General features: G+C 41.2%; 1 protein-coding gene across 2 annotated transcripts in view; it reads left to right on the top strand.

The window, feature by feature from the left end:
- Positions 1–9866: 9866 nt before the first annotated feature.
- Positions 9867–24019, top strand: part of Pbx3 (PBX homeobox 3) — a 193460-nt gene continuing 179307 nt past the window's right edge. Inside the window, exons 1-2 of one of the 2 annotated variants that reach the window (XM_034494572.2) lie at positions 9867–9885; positions 13156–13229. In XM_034494572.2, coding sequence (XP_034350463.1) covers positions 13181–13229 — 49 coding nt within the window. In that variant the 5' untranslated portion in view covers positions 9867–9885; positions 13156–13180. Of the gene's footprint in view, positions 9886–12429; positions 12843–13155; positions 13230–24019 lie in introns of those variants that run through there. The other variant, XM_076928548.1, reaches the window with a different exon arrangement.

Below are 24019 nucleotides of genomic sequence, written 5' to 3'. Positions count from 1 at the left end.
ACATAGCACATATACATCACCTATACCACACCCACACACACTACAAACACACACACACCACACATACCACACATGCATGCTACACACACTACTCACATATAGCACATACACACCACACACACATCACACACTCACACCCCACACCTCCCTCCATTACCCCCCTACAAAGTATATACATACCACACACCCACACTACATGTAGCACCCATCTTCCCACATACACTATAAAAACACACACATGCCACATATATACCCACACATACACCATACATACACCCTACATAGACATATAACATATACATACCAAATTAGAAAAATAATTTTAAGGAAATATCCCAGGAGCTTGCTTGTACAAATATAAAGCCTTAAATATATACTTGAATAGGCTCTTTCCCTTATTAACACATTGTTAATTACAATGGTATAATAATAAAAGGCCTTTGTGAGTCCATTTGAGTTGTTTCCGTGTTTAAATCTGAACTGGAAATTCAAAATGGAAGAGATCATCAAAAGGTGGCATGCAGTGGCTTCTAACAGAAGGAAGTTTACAACCTGAACATAAGTTCTTAGGAGATAATATCACCAAGAACTCTTTGATGGCCCCCTTATGGCTAGAAAAAATAATTTTAGAAAATTTATTTTCCCATCAGCATATTGTAGCATAATTCTTAAAGAACTTTTACTTTAAATCAGTTTTATTGTGAGCCTAGAAAAGAAACAGGACCAGGAGATGAACCTGGTGTTGACAAGAAGCTGGTGAAATAGAAAGAAATACGCCCTGGGGCTACTTGTTGTGAAGAAATGAAACTTGGGATTTATGCACCACCTTAAAAAATAATCTCTCTAGGCACACCATTCAGCATTTATTTAAACCTTGGCTGAAGCTTTTGGGATGTTTCAAATGAAAGAACATGCCTTTGTTTTATGATAGTGATTTTAAAAAATATTTTATTTATTCATTTATTTAACAAGTATTTTGTAGGAATCAACTATATCCTAGGTATAGTGCAGATTATAAAGTTCAGTGTCACTAGACCTTGCCTTCAAAAGCTGTGTATATAAGACAGATTCCTGGGAGCTACATTAAAAGTAGATCAACTCTTGTGCAACTGTGGGTGCAAACACAAAATGGCAGTAACGTTATGGAAAGCCGCAGGGCAGGTTCTTCGAAACCTAAAGATGGTGTCATGATAGGACTCGGCAATTCACTACTGGACACAACCTGGAAGTGAACTGGAACACTCAGACACTCATGTTCATAGTGTCATTCACAGTAGCCATAGCAACACAAGTGTCTATTGGTGGATAATAGATGTGAAAACTGCAGTAAATGGATAGAGTGCACAATTATTTCATCTCAGAAAGGAAATTCTGATAGATGCCACTGCATGGATGGACTGTAAAGTGGGTACACACAGATGCTGTGTGATTACAATTATATGAAATCCCTACAGCATTACCTTCAGGGTTAGGGTGTCGCTCAGCAGTATAGTTGTTGCCTGGCATTCCTGAAGTCCTGAGTTTCAGCCTGGGTAGGTACTTCAAACTTCCAGACAATTGATCGTTCGACTTGGCTAGGAAACACATTGTAAAGGAAGAGACCATGGAATGACTGTGGTAACGTGCAGGAGGAGGTATGTCATGATTTGATTTGACATTGATAATTTGCTGTGGAGTTTCATGCTACATATATGGTCTCCCTGAAGGCTGATTAGCTCTTGCTGGTATTGTGTTTGCTTAACATGTTCAATGCTCTAGGTTTGATCAGCACATGCCTGTAATCTTAGCACTCAGGAGGTAGAGGCTGGAGGATGAGAAGTTCAAAGCTATTCTCAGAGACATAAGGAGTTTGACCCTCTCCTGTGTTAGATAGAGAGCCTGTATCCATGGTGGGTTGGAAGCAGAAGCAGCTTGGTCTATATAGGGAATTCCAGACCAACCAAGAGCCACATAGCAAAACTCTATTTCATATAAACAAATAAAGGCCATTGTATGGAAGCTCTTAGAACTCAGATTGGAGAAGGAGCTGGATTTTTGAGCCACATGGCTGGTTCAAGGGTGAACCATCAGATTGTTGAGGAAGAAATGGTAGGGAGAGAAAGAAAGAGAAAAAGAAGAAAGGGAAAGAGATGAGAGCTGGGCATTGTGGTGCCCACCTTTAGTTCCAGCACTTGGGAGGCAGAGACAAGGTGGTTCTCTGAGTAAGAGATGAGCCTGGTCTATGAAGTATGGGACAGTGACAGACATGTTAAAAATGAAGAGATAATGAAAAGGGAAAAAGAAATGAAGGCAGACAGAAGAAAGGACTAAGCAAGTGGGAGCCTGCAGCCTGTAGAAGCAGGTTCCTGAGAATTTCAGGATGAACATTGCTTGAGTCCAAGAGTTGAAGACTAGCCATTTACACTCAAGAAACCAGAGAAATAATATGTTGTAGCTGAGTAGTCGACGGGTGGAGTCAGGATCTCACTTGGCTCCAGTCCAACTCCAGTCTGCTTGCAGCCCTTCTTACTTACTTTATATAGCAGGGGTGGGGTGGTGGTGGTGGTGGTGGTGGTAAAGCATAAGGCCTCATGCACATTAGGCAAGTGCTCTACCACTGAGACACAACCCAGACCTCTTTCTACCTTTTACTGTAAGGTTATCCCTAAGTAGTTCAGGGTGGCCTTAGACTCACTAGTGATACAATCAGGGATCTTGCCTTTGGAATCTTCTTGTCTCAGCCTTGTGGATGGCTTAAATTGCAGGCCTGTAGCACTAGGCCTGGTCAGACCCACAGTTCATAATTAGAGAATTAATGGCTATACCTTTACTTTCTGTTATATTCTGCTTTCCTTGTTAATTAGTATTAGGCTTGTGTTTGACTGGACATATGTACACAACACTGGCTTAAAGAAAATATAATTTTACTCCTCCCCTGATAAGAGATGTATAGAAGGCAAGCAAATGCTGGCTTCATCCCTTGGATGATGATGTCATGTGTCACCTGAAGCCCGGGAGCTTCATTTCCTGCTGTGTTGTTTCAGGTCATGATCTCCATTTTCAGGCCATCTCATGGTCCCAGGTGACTCCTTCAGTCCCAGCCCTCTTCTTAAAGGTGCCTGGGGGAGAGGAAAGGAGGAGGAAAGAAGTGCTTTTGACTAAGGTAGGCTTTTGTAAGCAGCAGGACTCTTAGAAAACCATAAGTACTTTTCAAAGGACAGAAAATGCAATCATAGGATTCAACTGGGGAGGGCAAAGACATGGAACTTGGTCCAAATAAGAAAGCATCCTGATGCCAAGAGGAAAGAACTTGAAGAAGGCCTGGCTTTCTCTCACAGCTGTCCATGAACCTTATCTTCTGTTTATCTCTAGGGTATTGGTGATAAAATTCTGAAGCTAATTGCCTGAATTACCCTTAATCCAATTAAGGGCATGGAAGCCAGCCAAAAGTTCAGGATTTCCCGGCCTTCTCCATTTCTGATCATGTCGACTATGAGTGTGAGCATTCCTATGTTCCTTCTCTGCTGAGTTCAATAATTCAATGGAATGACATACAACTTAAGAAAACTTTGTATACTTAATGATTATGGTATTGTTATAAAGGAGGTTAATCAGGACCAGTCAACAGGATGGGTCAAGATCAAGGTCTAAGATGGTCTTGAACACAGAAGGAGGCCCACTCTCTCTGTAGTAAGAACTCATCATCCTCCTGACAGATTGACACATTTGTCACTCAGGAAATTTCATTGAACACTGGTAGCGTTTTCATTATGACTTTGATGTAGATTTGAATGGAAAATGCCCCCCATGTACTTGGGTATTAATACTTGGTCCTCCACTGGTGGCTCTGTTGGGAGAGATTGTGGCACCTTTAGGAAGAGTGAAGCCTTGCTGAAAGACCAAGTTCACTAGGGGTGTACTTTGAGAAATTGTAGCCTCACCCCATTTCCTGCTGATTCTTTCTGCTTCCTGTGTAAGAATGAAACAGTGATTAGCCAGTTTTTTTTCTCCTGCTGCCATGTTACACCTTCCCCTGCTACGATGGACTTCATTCCACTGGAACCATAAGCCACAATTAACTTTTTTTTTTTTAAGTTGCTGTTATAGTTTGTATATGCTTGGCCCAGGGAGTGGCACTATTAGAAAGTGTGGTCCTGTTGGAGTAGGTGTGGCCCTGTTAGAGTGGGTGTGTCACTGTGGGTGTGGGCTATAAGACCCTCATCGTAGCTGCCTAGAAGCCAATATTCTGCTAGCGGCCTTCAGATGAAGATGTGGAACTCTCAGCTCCTCCTGTACCATGCCTGTGTGGATGCTGCCATGTTCCTTCCTTGATGGACTGAACCTCTGAACCTGTAAGCCAACCCCAATTAAATGCTGTCCTTACAAGAGTTGGCTTGGTTGTGGGGTGTGTTCACAGCTGTAAAATCCTAACTAAGACAGTTGCTTTTGGATTTTATCATAGCAACAGTAAAGTAATTAATACAGTGGGTAGGCCTGATTGGTTTAATCATTGGCCTTAGGACTGAACTCAAATTTCTTTTCTTTCCCAATGTTGGATGGTGAAGCTGGCTCACAACCCCAACCTTTTAACTACATCAGTGATTTTTTTTTTTTTTTTTTTTTTTTTTTGTGATCAGCTGCTAGCTTATGTGTTTAGCATAGAACCAGCTGTGATATAAGTGCTCATGAATAATAACATTTCCCATCACTTGGTAAACTCCAAGGGCTTTGAATGTTACTTTACAGGAAATCAGTACAAAGAATAGACCATCCAGGTCACACACACCTGTAACCCTAGCACTTGGGAGGTGGAAGCAGAAGACTTATGAGTTCAAGGATACACTCTGCTACACTTTGAGGCCAGCCTAGGCTACTTGAGATGCTGTTTAAAAAAAAAAAAAAAAAAAACAACCCAGAAACAAAACCCACAATGTATCTGCCAGATGTGGTGGCACACACCTTTGATCTTAGCAACTGGGAGGCAGAGGCAGGTGGATCTCTGTGAACTGAAAGACAGCATGGGTACATAGTAAGTTTCAGGCAAACCAGGGCCCCATAATGATACTCTGCCTCAAACTAACCAACCAACCAACCAACCAACCAACCAACCAACCAATAAACCTAACCACACAATCAAACTTACACTAAAATACATACCTCCAAAACAAACCTGCAGGAGCATACCATAACTCTTTTGTTATTGTTGTTTTGTTTTAAGATATAGCTTTCTCGTGTTGTTCAGACAAGCCTTGGATGGAAGAGCCTCCTGCCTCAGCCTCTGGAGTAACTGGAATTATAGGCCATGTGCCACTATGCTCAGCTAAAAACAAAACAAAACAACCCATACAATATCTTGCCCCTAATAAGTGCCACGCATTGTGCTTATTATCTCGCTCCTTTGCTCCTTCATTTCCTCCCCTTTGCCTTCTCTTTCCCTCCTTCCTACAGTGCTTTTATCACCTATCTACAGGTAACAGAAAAGTCTCTATATGGAGGTTCTCTAATAGGAGCTGAGCTCACGTGTGCCTCCCCTTGGGTACTCAGTGGTGATGCTGGTCTGGTGTGGATGCTCAGCAATACCTCCAGACAACTAGAGTCTCCCTAGTTCTCAGCCTCACATCTTGTGTTTTACTACTTTTTGTTTGTTTATTTGTTTGTTTTATTTTTTGAGACATGTATATAGACCTCTCTATATAGACCTGGCTATCTTGCAACTCACTCTGTAGACCAATTAGCCTTCAACACACAGAAATCTACCTGCTTCTGTCTCCCCAGTGATGAGATCTTTTTGTTTGATTTAAAAAATTGTATTTATTTATTTACTTACTGTATGTTTATATGTGTGTGAGGTGCCTGCCATATTGTATATGCTGCTTGCCGGACTCAGTTCTCTTCCTCCACCATGCAGGTCATAGGAACTGAACTCAGGCTGTCGGGTTTGGCAAGCAAGAACGTTTGCCTGCTGAGCCATCTAGCTAGCCCCTGGGAATCATGCAGCCATGAAGCTGAAGTTGATCTTGATTTCCCTGCTTCCATGTCTTATACACTGGGATTATAGGCTTGGGTAGCACACCAAGCTTCAGGATTATTTTGGCAAATGTTTTATTGCATTTATTTATTACTATAAGGCATTTTCAGGAAAAATGTGACACTAATGCAGACTTAGTGTCCTATATCCTGTTTCTCTAGCACACTAATGTGGTACTATCTAGTTTCATTCTATTGCTGTGACAAAACACTGTGACTTGACAACTTAGGGAAGGAAAGGGCTTATTCCATCTTATAGGTTATAGTCTATCATTAAGAGGGTCTGCGTAGGAAATCAGCAATAATTGGAAGCAGAAACCAGAGAGGAACACTGCTTGGCTCAAGCTCAGCTGCTTTCTTACACAACCCAGAATCACCTGCCTAGGAATGTCACTGCCCACCGTGGGCTGGGCCCTTCTGTGTCAAGACAGTCCCTCACAGACATGCCCATAGATCAATTTCATACAGGCAATTCCTCAATGGAAGTTTTTTGCTCAGATGATTCATGCTGACTAGAACAGATACTTTTGCTATTAGCTAAATTTCATAGTTTACAGTTTCTTAGCTTTAAAAAAAAAAGTCTGATATATTTTCCTATTCCAGACTCCATCCTGGATATGAGATATGATCTAGTCATTAGGTTCCCTTAGATTATTCTTGTTTGTGACAGTTCTCACAACTCTTTGTTTTTGGTGATTTTGACAGATTCTAGGAGTATTGGTCAAATATTTTGTAGGGTGTCCTTCATTGGGACTTGTCTAGTGCTTCCCTCATGATCAGATGTGGTTATGAGCCTTAGAAGAAAGAAAAACCATCATCTATGTTGACTTTTATCCTTATATGATCATTTTCTTATCACTAGATGGCCCCTGCTGCCATCCAAGAATCAGGGCTGTGTTCACCAGTGGAGAGAAGAAGGCGCAAGGAGAGAAGAGCCATGGCTAACTGGCTGGCTTTGTTTCTATTAAGAAAACCATCTTTCCTTCCTCCACGACTGTGACTGAGGACATAGCCATTGGTCTGAATCATGCCACATGAATAAAGAGGGCCAATAAATGACAGGCAAGCAATTGAGAGTATCAGCCCTAGTGCTGTCTATATAAAGAAGAGACAGCATTGGACTATTACAACCAGGAATCAACTCATGTAAATGATGGCTCTCTTTAGCAAAATTTTTCAGAATTTATGAATCCCACTCAATATTCTCTCTCTGTCGTCTGTCTCTGTCTCACTGTGTAACACAGACTGGCCTCAAATTCTGGATCCTCCTGCCTCAGCCTCTTTGAAGGGTCTTATTATAGAAAGGTGGATTTATATCTACTGATCCTTTGATTATGCTACATGTCACAAGCATCCAGTGTAAAAGTCAACTTTAGAGATTCATGCCTAAAGCAATAGAAACAATGGAAGAATCATACTTTGAGGGATGTTCTAGTTTACTTCTTTCTTACTGCAAAGAGACACTGATCAGATTAATTTGGAGGAAGAAAGGGTTAAAGTCTATCATCAAGAGGAGTCAAGGCAGGAGCTCAAGGCAAGACATTGAATTCAGGAACTGAAGCAGAGATCATGAAGGAACTCTGCTTACTGGCTCGTTTTTCTTGGCTTGCTTAGCAACTTTTTTTTTTTTTTTTTTTTAAATAAACTCCAGGATCGCCTACCAGAGATAGCACTGACCACATTAGGCTGAGTCCTCTCACATTAACCAGCAATTAAGACAACAGCCCATAAACATGCCCACAGCCTAGTCTGATGGCAGCAGTTCTGCAGTTGAGTTTTTCTTCCCAGGTTAAGGCTAGGTTTGTGAAGAACTTACCAGCATAGACAATAAGCACTGAGAGTTTTTCTAAAACGGCAACTTAGAAAATCTAATGGTTTTGGGAGATGGTGTGGTAGGGAAGAGGACCTTAGTTCAAATATCTAGGACTCATGTAAAAAGCTAAGCATGTTTGTGAGTGTTCCTTCAGACATAGTGTTATTGTGTGTGGAGAAAGCTCTCTGGATCTTGATGATCAGCAGCTCAGCTCCAGCTTCTGTGAGAGGCCCCACCTAAAAGGGATAAGGTGGCGAGTGACAGTGTAGGACACATGACATCCTACTCTGGACTTTACATGGGTATATATGGGTATGGGCTGGAATACCTGAAGAAACTTGATATCCATACACCACATATATATGCACAAAGAAAACATAATTTTTTCTTAGCCAGCTAAGTTCTATGTTTTCCTTCCTTAAACCAAACCAGTTACATATTGAAGTCACATTTTAAAACACCTTGTCCTTAATACTACTTTGTGACTGTTAATGTTACAAGAATGTCCATTTGCCAAAAGTAAATCATATTTTCCTTGACTTTTAAAGTAATCACCACTTTAAAAACAGCAGAGAGAGATTCAGGCACCTAGGCAGCGTCTATTCTATGAATCTGTGCAGACATGGCTGTGACTTACATTACTAAGCAGAGATAAGGCAACCCCCGATATGAGGGTCTGGGGTGTAGCTCAGGTGGTAGATGGCTTGCTTAGCATGCAGAGTGCCTGGGTTTCATCCCTAACAGAGCATAAACCATTAGCATTCTGGAGGATAAATGCAGGAAGATCAGAAGTTCAAGGTCATCCTTAGGTACATAGTGAATTCAAGCCAGCCCAGGGTATACATAAGATCTTATGTTAAAACAAACAGCAACAATGTGTGTGTGTGTGTGTGTGTGTGTGTGTGTGTGTGTGTGTGTGTGTGAGAGAGAGAGAGAGAGAGAGAGAGAGAGAGAGAGAGAGAGAGAGAGACAAAGAGAAAGAGAGAGAAAAAGAGAGAGAGAGGAGAAAGGGGAGAGGGTGACTAGAGCGATAGGTAGCTCAGTGGTTAAGAGTCATGACTGCTCTTCCAAAGGACCCTGGTTTGAGTCACATGTCACATAAAAACTGCCTATAATTCCAGTCCCAAGGGAATCTGACACCCTCTTCTGGCCTCCATGGACACCTGGCTCACATATGGTGTAACAGATGTACATGCAGACAGAACACCTATACACATAAAAATAAAAATATCTTAAAAATATACTTTACCTCAACCACAGTTGCCAGTGAGCCTGTGTAGGAAATCCTGCTAGGACCTCCTGGCTTTTCTCACTTATCATCATAATAATAACCAAATGGGAAGTCTCCTAAACAAAAGGTCTGTCTGATCTCACTTATTGCAGAAATATCAGGTTTCCACACCTCCAAATGACCACAGATTTAGAGGTGTGTGCTATAACCTAGCTGCAGATGTCAGGCATTTAACAAGTTTGTTTTATTCCTAATTGCTGCCATTTGCTTAAGTGCTTCCTTAATTCTAATTTATGTTTTTATGTTCTAGTTTGTTTACATAGCCCATAGTTCCCAATTGTCTTTATTTGCTTAAGTGTTTCTTTAATTTTATTTACATTTTATATACGTTGCTTTGCTTACATAACTCATTGTTTGGAGCAGGCTAGGAATCACCATAAATCCCCACTGCTAATTAGTCTCGTCCTCATGACAGATTAGCCAAGATTATGAGCCTAGAAGGAGGGCAGGAAGGAGGCCCAATAGTGACTCACAGGATCTTTGAATTTCAGAGCTGGAAGGAGTCTGAGAGCTTACAGCATCTTTCAGATAAAATTCTGTGATTTTTTACATCTCCATCATTGAAGAATCACAAAAAGTTGTCTGCTTGCTCTCACTTTATAAAAAAAAAAAGTGCAAGGATTTGGTGACAGTTTTAAAAACAAGTTTAGAGTACAGAATATCCAATCAATGATGGCTGTAACTCATAACGAGTACTTGAAGAATCGGCAACTTGACATACACAAGAGCGGAGAATATTAATGAACGCAAAGGAGGCTCTTTGGACTTAAGCAGGGTAGGTTGTCTGGAACTCCTTCCCCAGCAGCTGTGCAGTTGGTAAGGCTTGTAGCTTGCCTGGCCTGTGAGTTTGGCTGTTAGCTTTGCAGTGGGGAGTATTTAAAATCGCACTCAACATACGAAGGAAAGAACCTGGAACTGAGTAGCCTGCTTTATTCCAAGACTCCATCTGGCATTTAAAGAACTGCTTGTCCTACATTCAACCCTGCAGAGTAACAGCCATTTTTCATCTCCTCACACCTCTATTTTTAGTTTCAGGTAAGACAGCTTATTGAGTCTGAGGAAGGAACATTTAGAGGTAAGAGCCACCAGTTAAAGACTTAACCGAGGGTGATCTCCATGGATTTAAAATGAGTTCATGCTGCATCCTCAGCCTGAGATGAACCTCTAGTCTCCACCCGAGGTGTAGGTGCAGATTCCAATACCGTTTAAGCCTTAATCTCTCATAGGCAGAAGTGTAATTGATGAAGAGGTGTTACAAGGTACATAAATCTGTATGAAGTTGACTACTGCCGAAGGGGTAAACTGAAAAGCGAAATCCAGTCCATTTCTAAACAAACTTGTCAGTGAGACCATTGTCTCGCTCTCCGCAGGTTCCGCACACCTGCCAGAGTAGTCCCCGGATCTCCAGGACCTGTAGAGTGTGCAAAGTGCAGTTAGCTTAGAAATTAGTCCTGGACTTCACTCTCTCCAGCCGATGTGTTTCCCTGTGACCTTTCCATCTGTTACCTTTTCAGAGAAGAGCTTTGTCCATGCGAAACCACAGGCTCCCACTCTAACTGGTCACTCCTTGAGGGACAGCGCAAGGCCCTAGTGCCAGCATAACTCCTAGTCCTGACTTCGGGTTACCATAGCGACTGTGGGACGGGCAAGGCTTTTAGATCCTCTTTCCCGGTCTCAGCCCAGGACTTTCGAACGCTCCAATTGGGACAACCCTTTCTTGGCTCCGTCCCGCCTCGTTCGGCGCTGAGCGCAATGCGATTGGCCCTGGGCTTGCGGCCTTGTGCCCAGAGGGTACCACCTCTTGACAGGAAGAGCGGGAAAGTAAACCAGGCACTGTCCGAGGCGTGAAGCTCACCTCATGCAACGGGGGACCACGCTGTCGGCTATGAGGAGACTTTATCCGATCCTATATAATATCCCTAACTCCCCAACTGATAATAATAGGAAAGGCGCAGGATCCGGAGACAACACTTTGCTGGCTGGGCTGACCATCTGTGGATCGCGGGCGCGAGTAGCCACAGGGCTCCCGGGCGGGCTCTCAGGCGCCCCACAGCAGAGGCCAGAGGGGTCGGGCCGAGTTCTAGGGGCGGGGCCAGTGGCGGCGGCGGGAGGCGCAAAGCCCAATGAGAGAAGGCTCCGCCTCAGGAGGCGGGGAATCCGGGGCGCTCCCCCCGCCCTTCAGATCTCCCCGCCCCTCCCCCCGCGGGCGCCGGGGCCGCAGTGAGTGAGTGGCACTGGCAGCCTGTCAATCCCTCAGCCGAGCGGCCTCCGAGCCCGGTCCACGGCGGCTGCTGACTGGGTGCGCGGCACCGGAGGTGGCGGCGGCGAGTTCTCCCGCCTCATCAATCTGCTGTCCGCCCGGCGTGCGGCCCGCCGGGGCCCTCCACCGGGCTCCGTGTCCCCGCCGCGCCGGCCCGCCCGCTCCCAAACTTTCCTCCTCCGCCCCTCTCGCTCCCCGCGGCCCGCCCGTCGGCCTCCTCCTCCTCCTCCTCTGCCGCCGCCGCCTGCCGCCGCCGCCGCTCCCTCCCCCGGGGCCGCCGGTGCTCGGATCCCGCCCGGTTGAGGCGGCGGCGGCGGCGGCGGCAGGCGACAGAGGGAGGGGACCGCTCTGGCTGGCCCGGGCGGCGGCGGCGGCCGTGGCGTCCCGGCAACTCGGCTGGCGCTGAGGACCAAGTTGTGCGGGGCCGCCCGGCGCGGCGCGGGGCGCTTAGGAGGCAGCGCGGCGGCCGCGTGAGGGCAGCGGGCACCACCGCCTCCGCCGGCGAGCGCGCCGCTTCCGCCCGCCGCTGTCCTCAGTCTCCGCCGCGGCGGAAGCCGGAGCCGGACGCCGGTCCGCGTCCCCACAGTCGCGGGCCGCGCCGGACCAGGCCGCCCCCTCCCGCGCGGGCGGGGAGCGCGCGGCCGCCTCCCCCTCCCCCTCCCCCTCTTTCTTCTCCTCCCTCGCCGCCGCCGCCGCCGCCGCCGCCTCAGCCTTCGCCTCCGCCGCCGCCGCCCGCTCCCGCCCGCGCGCGGCGGGATGGACGATCAATCCAGGATGCTGCAGACTCTGGCCGGGGTGAACCTGGCCGGCCACTCGGTCCAGGGGGGTATGGCTCTGCCGCCTCCCCCTCACGGCCACGAAGGGGCGGACGGCGACGGCAGGAAGCAGGACATCGGCGACATCCTCCACCAGATCATGACCATCACCGACCAGAGCTTGGACGAGGCGCAAGCAAAGTTGGTGTCGTCTCATTAAGCATCTTTTGTGTGTGTACGGGAGCCGGGCTTGGGTCCCGGGTGGTTCCCGGGACTGGGGCCTCAGTCTCGGGCGGGAACTTTCTCCGCCTGCCGGGCACTTGCCGTGTCCCCCATCGCGCGGGCAAAGTTGCTCGCCGGGCTCCGGACAAACTCGATCAGTGCTTCTTCCGTGTCCTACTGCCCGGCCCCCTCCCCGGATTTAAACCTCCCGCCCGGACCCCGATGCGCTCCGCGTCCCAGCCGGGTCCGGGGCCGCACCGCAGGGAAGTGCAACTTTCTCCGCCCGCCCGGACTCAGGGCATCCACTCCCCTTGGCCCAGTCCGGGGTGACCGGCTGCTTCCCCGCACGTCCCTGTGCAGGAGCGCCAAGTTCTCTAGGAGGGAGGGCCGCTTGGCAAACTTTGCGGAGCTGTCACCCGCTGATTATCAGCCGCCGGCCGGCCGCTGCGCCGGTTCCTCCAGTGAAGCTTGGGCGTTGGGGTCCCCTCCGCACAGGTCTGGTCCCTTGGGTCCCCGCAGCGGCCCCCGGAGCGGAGCCTCATGCGCGGGTCACTCCTGTGTATGCCGAGGCTTCTGTCGGCCCAGCAGATGGGTCACGCTGCCATCGGGCTGGAGCTCTCGCTGTTAGAGCTTGCCGCCAGTTGCGAACTAGTCAACTTGAGTTTTTGTTGACTCCCCGTGGTTCAAAGGAGCTTTCCCAAACTGGGGACAGGTTTTAAATCTTGGGTCTAACTTAAAGAAAGGCGCCATATTATTCCAATAGGTGATGGTAATGTAATACCTTTGTGTTTTGCTATTTGTTTTTTAGGAAACATGCTCTGAACTGTCACAGAATGAAACCGGCTCTCTTCAGCGTCTTGTGTGAGATCAAAGAGAAAACAGGTAAGACTCTGATGCCCACAGTGGGCCCGGAGACCCCCGAGGTGGGGTCAGATCTACTCCTTCGACTCTCCAGTTGAGAGCTGCTGCTTTTGGGCACCGCCATCTTTGATCATTCTTTGCTTCCCACCTCCTGATCTTGAGAAAAACCTGCAATAAATCTGGAGTCTATTTCTCAATTCTGCTTTGGTACAAAATGAAGAGTATATGGAACCTGGAGCCGGGTAGCACTTCCCTAGGAGGTAGACCCTGGCTTCAGTCGGAGAGGGGGCTCTAGCTAGCCGCCTCTATCTCTTTTTGCCTTGTGTAGCAGTTTTTAAAAGGAGCAGTGGGAGACTGGATGCCAGGGACCAGTTCCCCTGGAGAGGCATCAGCAGAACTTTGTTTTACTTAGACAGTTTTAAGCTTAGGTTCTACTGGTAGAAGACACAACCGAACACACCTCGGTAACACCTTGGACTTAGTGCTTTAGGTGGGAAGATTTTTAGGAATCCAGGAAGGAAAATCTTGTGCTTAGGCATATACAATGTATCACGCCTATTAGTACTTATATTACAGTCTCTGTTTTACAATTGCTACACTTGTAAAACTGAGCTTCAATATATAAAGATGCTGATGAAACATTCTGAAGTTCAGGGCAGGAGATAGGTTTTGCAGAAGTGTTAGAATGAAAATTGCTGATACGATAATTTTTGACAGTTCCTTATAGCTTAACTTTCTAGTCAGACTTTTTTTTTATTTAAGGTATTTTTACTCTTGACTTAAAGATAAAGCTAAAGTGTATATGTGTATATACCTATGTATATATACATATATATGTTTCACATGTTTCAGTTTTTGTTTAATTATCTTTCCTATATATGGTTAAAAAAAGCCCACCAGTTAAGCTTTTCGACTGATTGATTTATTTGTTGTTTATGTGTTGAGTTATATTGCTTTTTAAAGTTGCCCTTTTGTAAATTGAGGCAAAGAAGAAAAAATCAAGTCCAGTATATTACATTTTCCAACTAATGCTGTTTTAATGTTTCAATGTTTGGCTGTCTTTGAATTAATTTTACAAATAATAATACATTGCCTAGGACTGTTAGGCAGGAAGTCAAGCTATGCTGTGTTTAAGCAAGTACTATTCATATTCCTAAGAGTAAGCCAGAGAAGATGATGGTTTACTGCTCTCTCTTAATGTTTGTATGCTAAACCATAATTATTAGTAAATATTGAGAGCTTAAAGAAGTAACCTTATTTGCTTTACATTCATGCCATGATTTTGTTTTTAATGAGAGGTTTTTTTTTTTTTTTTTTTTTTTTTATTTTTGGCAATACACTTTACATTCTGAAACCAAAGTCATTTTAAATTACTGACTTGTTATATGTTGATTTTTAGCCACCTTTTGAGTACCTTATGACTGAAGATGGTAGATGATTTTGTTCTAACTGTAAAGACATCCAGCATTGAATCTTGAAGGCTTTTAATTTGGGTGAATAAAAGTATGTAACTCTTAGAACATTTATGTTGCTTAATTTCCAAGGGTTTTCTTGCTATCAGGGCTCCACTCCAGTTCCTGCTGACAGCTAAGCACCGGAGTATTGACTGTGCTGTGAATATTAAGATTGATTCAATTTTATATGGCACTATATTGCTAAAGAGAGGGAATTGATGCTCTTCTTTAGCAAGAACACCCTTCTTATGATTTGTATTTATTTACTTATTTTTTATCCCTTTAAAGTTTTGGCCTAACCACACAGAACTACACAGCATTTCATGTTTGAACACTTATCAGCAGGAGAAATTCAATTAAGAAGTGTTAGTCTTCTAGTTGCTTATTTGCACAGGACTTAGTTACACCATTCTGAAAGGAAAGCATAGTCAACGACATGTCAAAGGTGAGTTAGGAAAAGAAGCAAGTCTTTTCAGAGTCTGGGATTATGGTCAGAGAGAGCTTTGGCAGGGCTATTGCTATTTAACAACCAGGAGAGAGCAGACAAAAGAAATTTCTGTGTTTTGAAATTGTTTCTTGGGCTTTCAGTGATAACTTGTAAATTAGATCCTCTTTTTGTGCGTTGACCTGCGACCCAAGTTTGCAGGTTATCTCTTTTATAAAAAGCCAGCAGCCCACAGTGAAGGCGGCTGTCTGGGCAGAGGCATCCTCTTGCCTGCCTCTCTGAGCTCGAGAGGGAAGGGATTTAAGTACTGAGTGATTGATGGGGTGAAGCTCTCTCTTCTTTCTCCCCTACTATCCATAGCTCTGCCTCATGCTCTAAACCCAGTCTTAGAAGGAGACAGGATCGCTAGACTCAGCCCTCAATTTGAAATAAAACAGCTGTGTAGACATTAGTGTTACCAAAGCAGGGAAAGCCAGGCAGCACATTCCAGGGCCTATCTCTTGTCTGCTTCTGCAGTCCTACTTTAGAGACATTATGAACTTAGAAAATAAGTGTTAGGGAATATGTGTTGCTACTTAATACTTTTTCTTTAAATCATTTTATTAATCTATTATCATAATATGTAAGGATTACTTACCTACAGAAAGTTCATCTAGTCATTTGTGAATATAAATCAGGAATATTATGTGATGACTCTATTCTGCATAATGAAGGGGAGGGGAGGGGCTGACAAGTTGAGAGCTGGAGCCATGGCTGAGTAGGAACTGCCACTTCAGTGGATAGTGTGATTTTGGTTTTGCTTTTCTTTTAAAATAAGATAAAATCATTTTTAAAAAAAATCATGTATTTGTAGAACTGCTAGTAGATTTTGAGGTTTCTGATCAGTGAATACTGCCAGTTTTGATGCACACAAGGGACTTAGTTTGGAAAACATCTTATTTCTCCCCTACCAAATATGAAAAGGCATTCTTTCCCCCTTTTGACAGATAAATGGGTAATCTGCCGCAATTATATTATTTTCTTGTTCAGAAGTAAGGAAACTATACTTTTACTATAAGATGATTGGTTTTCTTTTAAATGTATCCTATTTAAAATTTATTGTACAGTTATTTTGGTGCAGAAAGATTTTTCATTGTTGAGTTGTGACATTTATACATTTTAGAGGCAACTAAAGTTATGGGCTTTAAAATCGAGATATGTGCCTGTTTTAAACTATGTAAGCAAGGGAGATAGCAGTTGATGTTCTAGGGTTTTCTTTAGAATGATAACAAAATCATGTTACCACCCTTTGCTTATTAAATATCTCTGATGAAGTAAGGTTTCCATGCTTCTGTTGGTATACTCACTGAACTATTTGTGACCACTTTAATCTTGACTGTGAAGTGTTTCCTTCATGAAACAATATATCTTCAAAACTCTGCCTTTTTTTTATAGACCCTTAATTATGGGAATTAAAATTAAGGAAATATTTTTTCAAGGAAAATATTTATAATGTATACTAATATAGCAATATACTATATGAACTGAATACTGATATTGTGAAAAAAATAGTATATATTAAAAAAAAAATCAACATAACCTTTCCCTTTTACAATGCTAGGTTAAAATACACATTGTTGATAGCTGCCAACCAAACTCTGATTTATTGCCACCACAAACCCTAAATAGTGTTCATTTACTAGTAATGTCTAATGGCAGCCGGGATGGTTTGCCAGATTTGTAGGCTTTGTGAGGCTTATAAGCAGGACTGACTTGGGAAGATCATAAAACTTAATGAACTTCTCTACTGCAGGAGGTGTCCGCAGGGGAAGAGAAAGGCCTGCTTGGCTGGTTGGGCTGGTTGAAGGATTTTTTATGTTTCAAAAAAAGAAAATGACTATTATAAATGCTGTACTTTTAAAAGACTCCATCTTGAGAAAGTCATAAGAATTTTAGATATCAGAACTAGGGAAGAATGTAGTTTATAAATGAGTTTTTATACCCATTTAGTACATGAAATGTTTGAACCTTTTATCATTATTGCTAAAAGTGTGAGTAGTTTTCAGGAGAACAGGGCAGTACTCTTAGTTAACCCTTCCATTTAATTCACACCCTATATTTTTAGTGTTTCATTTGCATCTTTTTTCTGGCCTCTTTTTTTTTTTTTTTTTTTTTTTTACTTCCACGTAAAAATTTGCTACCTTTTTTTATTGCTATAGTGCTGTGTTATTTTAATTTTCAATGTATAAAAATTAGATCAGTCATCAAGTAAACATTTAGCAAAGAAATATGAAATTGTTGTCTCTGAGTCTAAATGGTTCTGTATTTACTACATATTTTAAACTGATCTTGTACTATATTCAGTATAGTTATCATTTGCTCCAAAGTTTTGAAAGCAAATATATTATACATATATTCATAATGTTTCTGTTTTGATGAGGGAATTGTCCAGCTTTTAAGAGTTTTTTACTATAGACATCAGCAGCAGCATCACATTCCCACATATATACATATATATACATGAAATATGTATATGTAATAACAATAAATACACATAGAAAGAAGAGTATTTTGAACATTGTTTACCTTCAATCATGGCAACAATTGGCAATCTTATTTTTTTCTATTGCTCCTGTTCAGAACTTCTGTGATCTGAATAGTAATGGGCCTTTAATAGTTCAAATTTTATATCAATTTTAGGAATACATTATGTTCTGCTTACATTGGGAATATTAAATGATTAAACAGGAAAAACACATAGTTTGTGTATGTTAGGAAGGTCATAAATTGTATTGCCTTATCAATATATTTTCCTTAAAGATACTTAAAGATATTTTGTCATTTTTTTTTAATTTGTGTTGCTTACTGGAAATTTTGTAGGAGGTTTTGAAGGATTATTTTTCTGATTTTTTTTTCCTCCTCTTTCATTCTTAAATAATAATACACTCAATCTGTTGATAGAAAACCTGGAAAAATTGTCATTGCCAAGCTGTTTTAGAACTGTCTGGCCTGAAGTATCATGCAGATATACCTTTAAAATGGGAGGATCTTTCTACCCTTTTTCTTTTCAGTAAAAATATATACTTTAATACAAATATTGAAACCATTGTCAATACTAACTTGATTTGTGCAGGCAATTCTTTTGCACCTTAGTTTTAGTGAACTTCATTACAGGTTTGCATGGTTTTCATATTTTATTTGGGAACTTGAGTATGTCATTTTTATTAATTTATATCTTTATTCCAAATCGTAAGTATATTAATTCATTGGTAATGGAGGCACCGACTTGACCCCAACACACAAATCCACCCACTTATATAACATAAAACTACATTGTTTCATACTGATGCCTTTAATTTAACTTGTAGTGTTTAGATTTTAGTTCCTACATTTTATCATCCAAAGCAAGATTTTAGTTAACATCTTATTTGTATTTTGGTGCTATGTGGGGGCATGCTGTAGTATGGTATTTTATTTTATGAAGTGGGTCTGTAAAAAAATTGAAACTGAACCACTTAAGTCAACACTTTGTTTTATATGGAGACCATACAATATTTATTCAAAATAAATACTTGACACATTAGTACTAACATATCAAGTTAAATAGGGTTTAGACAGTTTCTCCCATATGGATTCGAGTATTTGTGAAGAATCTTTAGATACTTTTTATTTCAGTCTTGACACTAGGAGAATAATGTTTTATTTGTTTTCTCAGCAGGCTTGTGCTTTAGCCATTTATCAGTGTGATCAGCATGAGTGAAGTAGTAACTGACAAAGCTCCACATCTCCCCTCCCATGCTGACCTTTCCAAGTACTTGCTCTACTTTTATAGGCCATTCCATCCAGGAAGTGTGAAGAGACACTCATTTACATCACAGTATACAGTATGACATAAATCAGTGAAGATTTCAGGTCTGTTTATCACATTTTCTTTTTACAAAGTTATAGAAGTTAATTAAACAAACTGCTATCACAGCTAGGTGATAGCGCTATATTTAGCAAATAAAAAGTAATGCTTGAGTGAGCCATTGGGAAAAAATATGCCATCTTTTATACCTTCAGACATAGAACATATTACATAAAACAAATTTTAATCTTAAAGCCTTGATTTTAACAGTGCTCTTTTTGCAGTTAGAATCCCTTATTACCTTGACATAGACATGACCCAAACATAGACTGTGTTATAGTTTTTAGTGCGAAGTGTAGCTTGCTTGCACATTGAATTTGAATAAAGTGTGTAATCTAGCAAAGAAGTCGATTCTGGAATGTGTTAAATTGACTAAGCGGTACAGCTTTTTGACTTACTCTAATTATGGATAAGTATACTTACTTAGAGTTTTATATTTGTTTTCTTCCATCTTAAGTATTTTAAAAGTGCTAAGCTGTTTTGAGAACTAACCCTTTATATGTGATCATATTAATGAGTTTTTGGCATATAATATAATCCTTTTAATGTTGATTTCTCCTGATGTTTAAACCATTATTTAGGAGATGCCAACATATGTTGGTACAAAATGATTTTGTTTTGTTTTGTTTTATGTGGTACATCAGTTTTCAAAGCCTATTTCTTAGGCATCAGCTCCAGCAGGTGGCTTTTTACATTAAAAAAATTCATAAATTTTAAAATCACATAAAATTTTATTCTAAATTCAAATTAACTGATTGAGAATGTCAACATTTCCACTGTCTCTGTATTAACATTTATAATAGAACAAATGGTCGCATATAGGAATTATCTGCAACATAATCTAAATTAAGATTCTAAACAGGCATTACAGATGCTGGTAACTTTGGCAATTATCATTTTGTTTGGTGAACAGTAGTAAAACAGTGTGCGGTAAAAGTGTTTAGAGAGAGAGGATAAATAAATTGAACAGTTTTGCAATGCAAAGTGGTTTGTGGTGTTTTTGAGGATTTCTTGGCTCTCTCTTAACTGCTATTGTGAGCCTGGAGCAGATTTCCCCATTGCTAATGCCCTAGAAGTATTAATTCACTTTGATATGCTAATTAGAGGGCATTATGCAAGAAATGAGATTAAGTGGCAGCATGAAGCCATTTGCCTGTCAGTGAATTGAGAGCTTTAGCATCGGGAGGAGCTTGTTTTTTTTTTTTCTTCCTTGTATGTGTTTTGTTTTTTCTTTCTTCTTTTTTATCCTCCTTCCCACCCCTAGTTTCTCTTGGTTTTGCATATAAATAAAATTGATTGAAAGCTTTAGAGAAGGTTCTGGAACATTGAACTCCTTTCCCTCCTTTGATTATTTAAATGTTACATGAAATTTTCATTTTATATTCTGTGTGAAATTAAGAATTTGGTCATTTCCTTCTGTCTTCCTGAAATGACTTTAGCAACAAGGCTAGTGAGTTGCCATCAGTTACCTCTCTATAAATGTAAATGTCCTTTACCAGAGTCAACACTAAACTGAATTTCAAAAGAATGTTTACTTGGGAGGGAAAAAAAGTTGTTGAATTGGGCCTCGTGAAACTATATTAAATGAGCATTAAGATTTTTGACTTGAATTCATGAAAGTTGAACCGATAGAATTAATTAGTGGTTAAACTTTGCCCTTTACATAACCTGTGGAATTTATATTATATCGTGTATTGACATGTAAGATTACAGGACTTGATTTTCCTGTTGAAAATGAAATTTCTTACTTCATTTTGGTTTTACTGACTTGTGGCTAATGTAAGGCATTTATTTGAATTTAGCTCTTTAAAGCTACCTTGTGATTTTCTGTTATTTTGTGAGGAAATGGATGCTTGACTAAAGGGACTGGAGAAGTGGAGGACAGAATTTCTTTGGGTGGAAGAAAAAGTTAAGGTTTCTTTAAACTCAGAGCTTCAACCTGCGTAAAGCATTGAAAGAGGTGCAAATTGCTAACTGCCAATCTCTGGCTCTGGTTAGATAGAGTGTTTGAGAGAGTTATTTGTACTGGGCCCTGGTTCTAGTGTCTGAACTCCATCATGCCTAGACCCAGTAACCATACCATCCCACAGCCATATGGATTATTTAGTGCCCACAACTGCCATGCATGTACACTATGGAGTCTTGCATCTCCTTGGGCATGGCTGGGCGTGGGATGGGAGGTAGGAATGTGCACACAGAAGTGAGAGCCTCTCTTGGGACAGAGTCCTTGTTACATTTCTATGGGATGGGGGGACTTGGTAGGTAACACATTAGCTACCTTTTTTTTTTTTTTTTTTTTTTTTTTTTTTTGTATAAAATACTTGGTACTTCAGATTTTTTGTCTTTTTTCAAAATCCTCATTAGTCTCTTGATTACTTACAAAATTTCCTTTTAAAAATAATGTAGTTATGTTTTGCTTAAAATAGAGAAAGAGAGCTTTGAAATTTTGTATTATTATTATTTAAACAAAAGATTTCTATGAGCTTTCAGGTAACTAATCCTTGCAGATAAAGCTTTATGGAAGATTTACAGGAACATAGCACTTGATGGAAAAAGTCAGTCACTTCTTTAAAGAAAATGCTGAGCTGGCAGCTTGATATGTATATCTCACCTTTATTGTGCAGGTACCCTTAAATGAGGAGGAAGTGGCTTTGACAGTCTTACAACTTTGTTTTTCTTGCTTTCCTCACCTTTCCCTTAAAAAAAAAAAAAAAAAAAAGAAAAGAAAAGAAAAAGAAATTACCCATGAAGGTAGTTGGAATTCATAGTCAGATATATCATTTTCAACTTGGAATAGGAACTAGAGCAGGAAATTGATTTTATATTTATTATGAAAGCAAGAACTCTGCCACCAACTGACAGCAGTCCATGTTTTAGTTTTGTGATAATTGTTCACAGACATTACTCTGCAGTTGGTCCAGGTTATTTATAATATTGATTGGGAGCGTTGGGCCATTAAAAGATATGTGTATAATGAACATCTTTAATTAAATCAGGAAAAATTGAAATATTTTGTTTTTCTTTTCCACCAGATCTTGGGTGTAGGATTAACTGTCAGTACTGCTCAGAACAAGTTGCAGTAGATTGTACAATGATTTCTCTGGCATCATGGATATATTTATTACCATTTTTGAACAAATTATACTAACATGAAAAGTTGTGTTTGAAATGATTGTGTGCTAGATAAGGTGATACATTACAGGAATGGTTGGGTTTATGGAGCTTTATGTAGAGGTTTTCTCAGAAATTATAGCACAGGGCTGTCACTATAAAACCTAGTGATACAGTTGGTAATAACATACAGGGAAGATATTTTTAGGGTTTTCACTTGTTATTCAAATAAGTGAAAAACCCTCCAGTTTTTCTTATCATATTTCTTTGTTAGAATCAGTATTAAAAAAAAAAAGAAGAAGGGAATGCTTTCAACTGTGGGTAGGGTGTGGGTGTCTGACTTGTCTGAATGTGTTTTTGGTTAGCACTTGTTAGAGCAGCAGCGTTGTGCTAGGCATGGCCTCGGAGCTCATTGGCGTCTTCGTTCATGACCTTTTGACTTTGATGAAGGATGGACACTAATGCCTGAAAATGAAATGATGGGCCTGTGAATATAAATTATATTTTATCAATGTGTTGCATGAACTGATTTTGATTTACTTTAATTTGTGGCTTTTTTCCCCTCAAGGTCCTGGGGATGTCTCCCAGGAGCTCCTGTGGGCTAAGCTGCTGCCTAGCCACTGAGCTGTGTTCTCATCCACAATTTTATCTTTGTGAAGACAGTAGTTCCTACTTTAGTGTGCTCATGCCAATAATGTTACAGTTTTGACATTAAACCAACTTCTTGGATGATTTTCATATGGCTGTTTATTTTTTCTTTTTTAGTGACTATTGTGTCAGTATTAAATTTCTAATATTTTGCAGAATATTGGCTTGATATTTAATAGTGTTTTTTTCCCCTAGAATCAGATCAATAAGCAAGTGCTTTGTTTTTCTCTGAAAATGAAGAATTTAAGGTGTTACTCAGTGAGTGGATTATTTTAGAAATAAAAACATTTTTTCCCTCAAGTATAAGAAAGTAACTGTCAGCCACTGTCATTTGAAGAAGGGTTGAATTATTTCTATAACAGTTTCCTTTTCCATTGTAAATGTTAGACTGATGACCATACTGTGGTTGTTCTGAATCTCTTCATCTTTAGTTAAAATTTGCTAAAAAGGAAAGAAAGGCTCATTCCTTCAATGGATCTGTTCGTCTCATGTAGGTAACAGTATAGATGGTTACCTCACTTGCATTCATTGACCACTTATGTACATACCAGGACATATGCTGGCTGACTTATATACATTTTCTCTAATAGAACAATTTACACTCAGAAATTTCTAGTATCTTTATGGGAAAAAATTCTATAGTGCATATGTCCTACACACACACACACACACACACACACACATCCTCAAACCACTACCAAACAGGTACTTTAACCTTAGATTACAGAGGAGGAAGGTTAAACACTGCCACTGGCCCCATAGTGAGTGCAACTCAGGCTTAGAGAGAATAGTGGAAAAAGGAGTGTTCTGATGGCAAAACCTGAGCTTAAAATATATGGTCAGGGCTAAAGTGACACTGAGTGGCAGCAGAGCTTTGGTCAGCACCAGTGTAAATATTTGTAGACAACCATGTTTTACAGACTTCAGACTAATGGCAAAAATCTGCCCTAAATGCCTCAGTAAATATATGCTGGAGAACAGAAGCCTATTCACTGAAGAAACAATTGACTTTCGCTTCTCTGTTGTCAAAGTGGCCCCTGGAGATGGTGCTGCAGTGGCTAGATAGAGCGCGCAGAATGGCTTCCTCCTGGCTGGTGGGCTGGCAGCTTCACTGGCACTGCCAAATGTACTTCCTATTTGTTGTGCAAGGGAATTGGAACAGCGAGGCATTTATCATATCATCCCCTACTCCTCAATGCGAGCAAAAAAGGAGAAGTTGTCAATGAAAGAAAAAGAACTGTAATCGCACATTTACATATGCTTCTAA

This window comes from Arvicanthis niloticus, chromosome 2 (genome assembly GCF_011762505.2).
Source record: "Arvicanthis niloticus isolate mArvNil1 chromosome 2, mArvNil1.pat.X, whole genome shotgun sequence".
In the NCBI taxonomy this organism is placed as follows: domain Eukaryota; kingdom Metazoa; phylum Chordata; class Mammalia; order Rodentia; family Muridae; genus Arvicanthis; species Arvicanthis niloticus.
The sequence above is the reverse complement of the archived record's forward strand: the minus strand, read 5'-3'. Positions and strand labels throughout refer to the sequence as shown.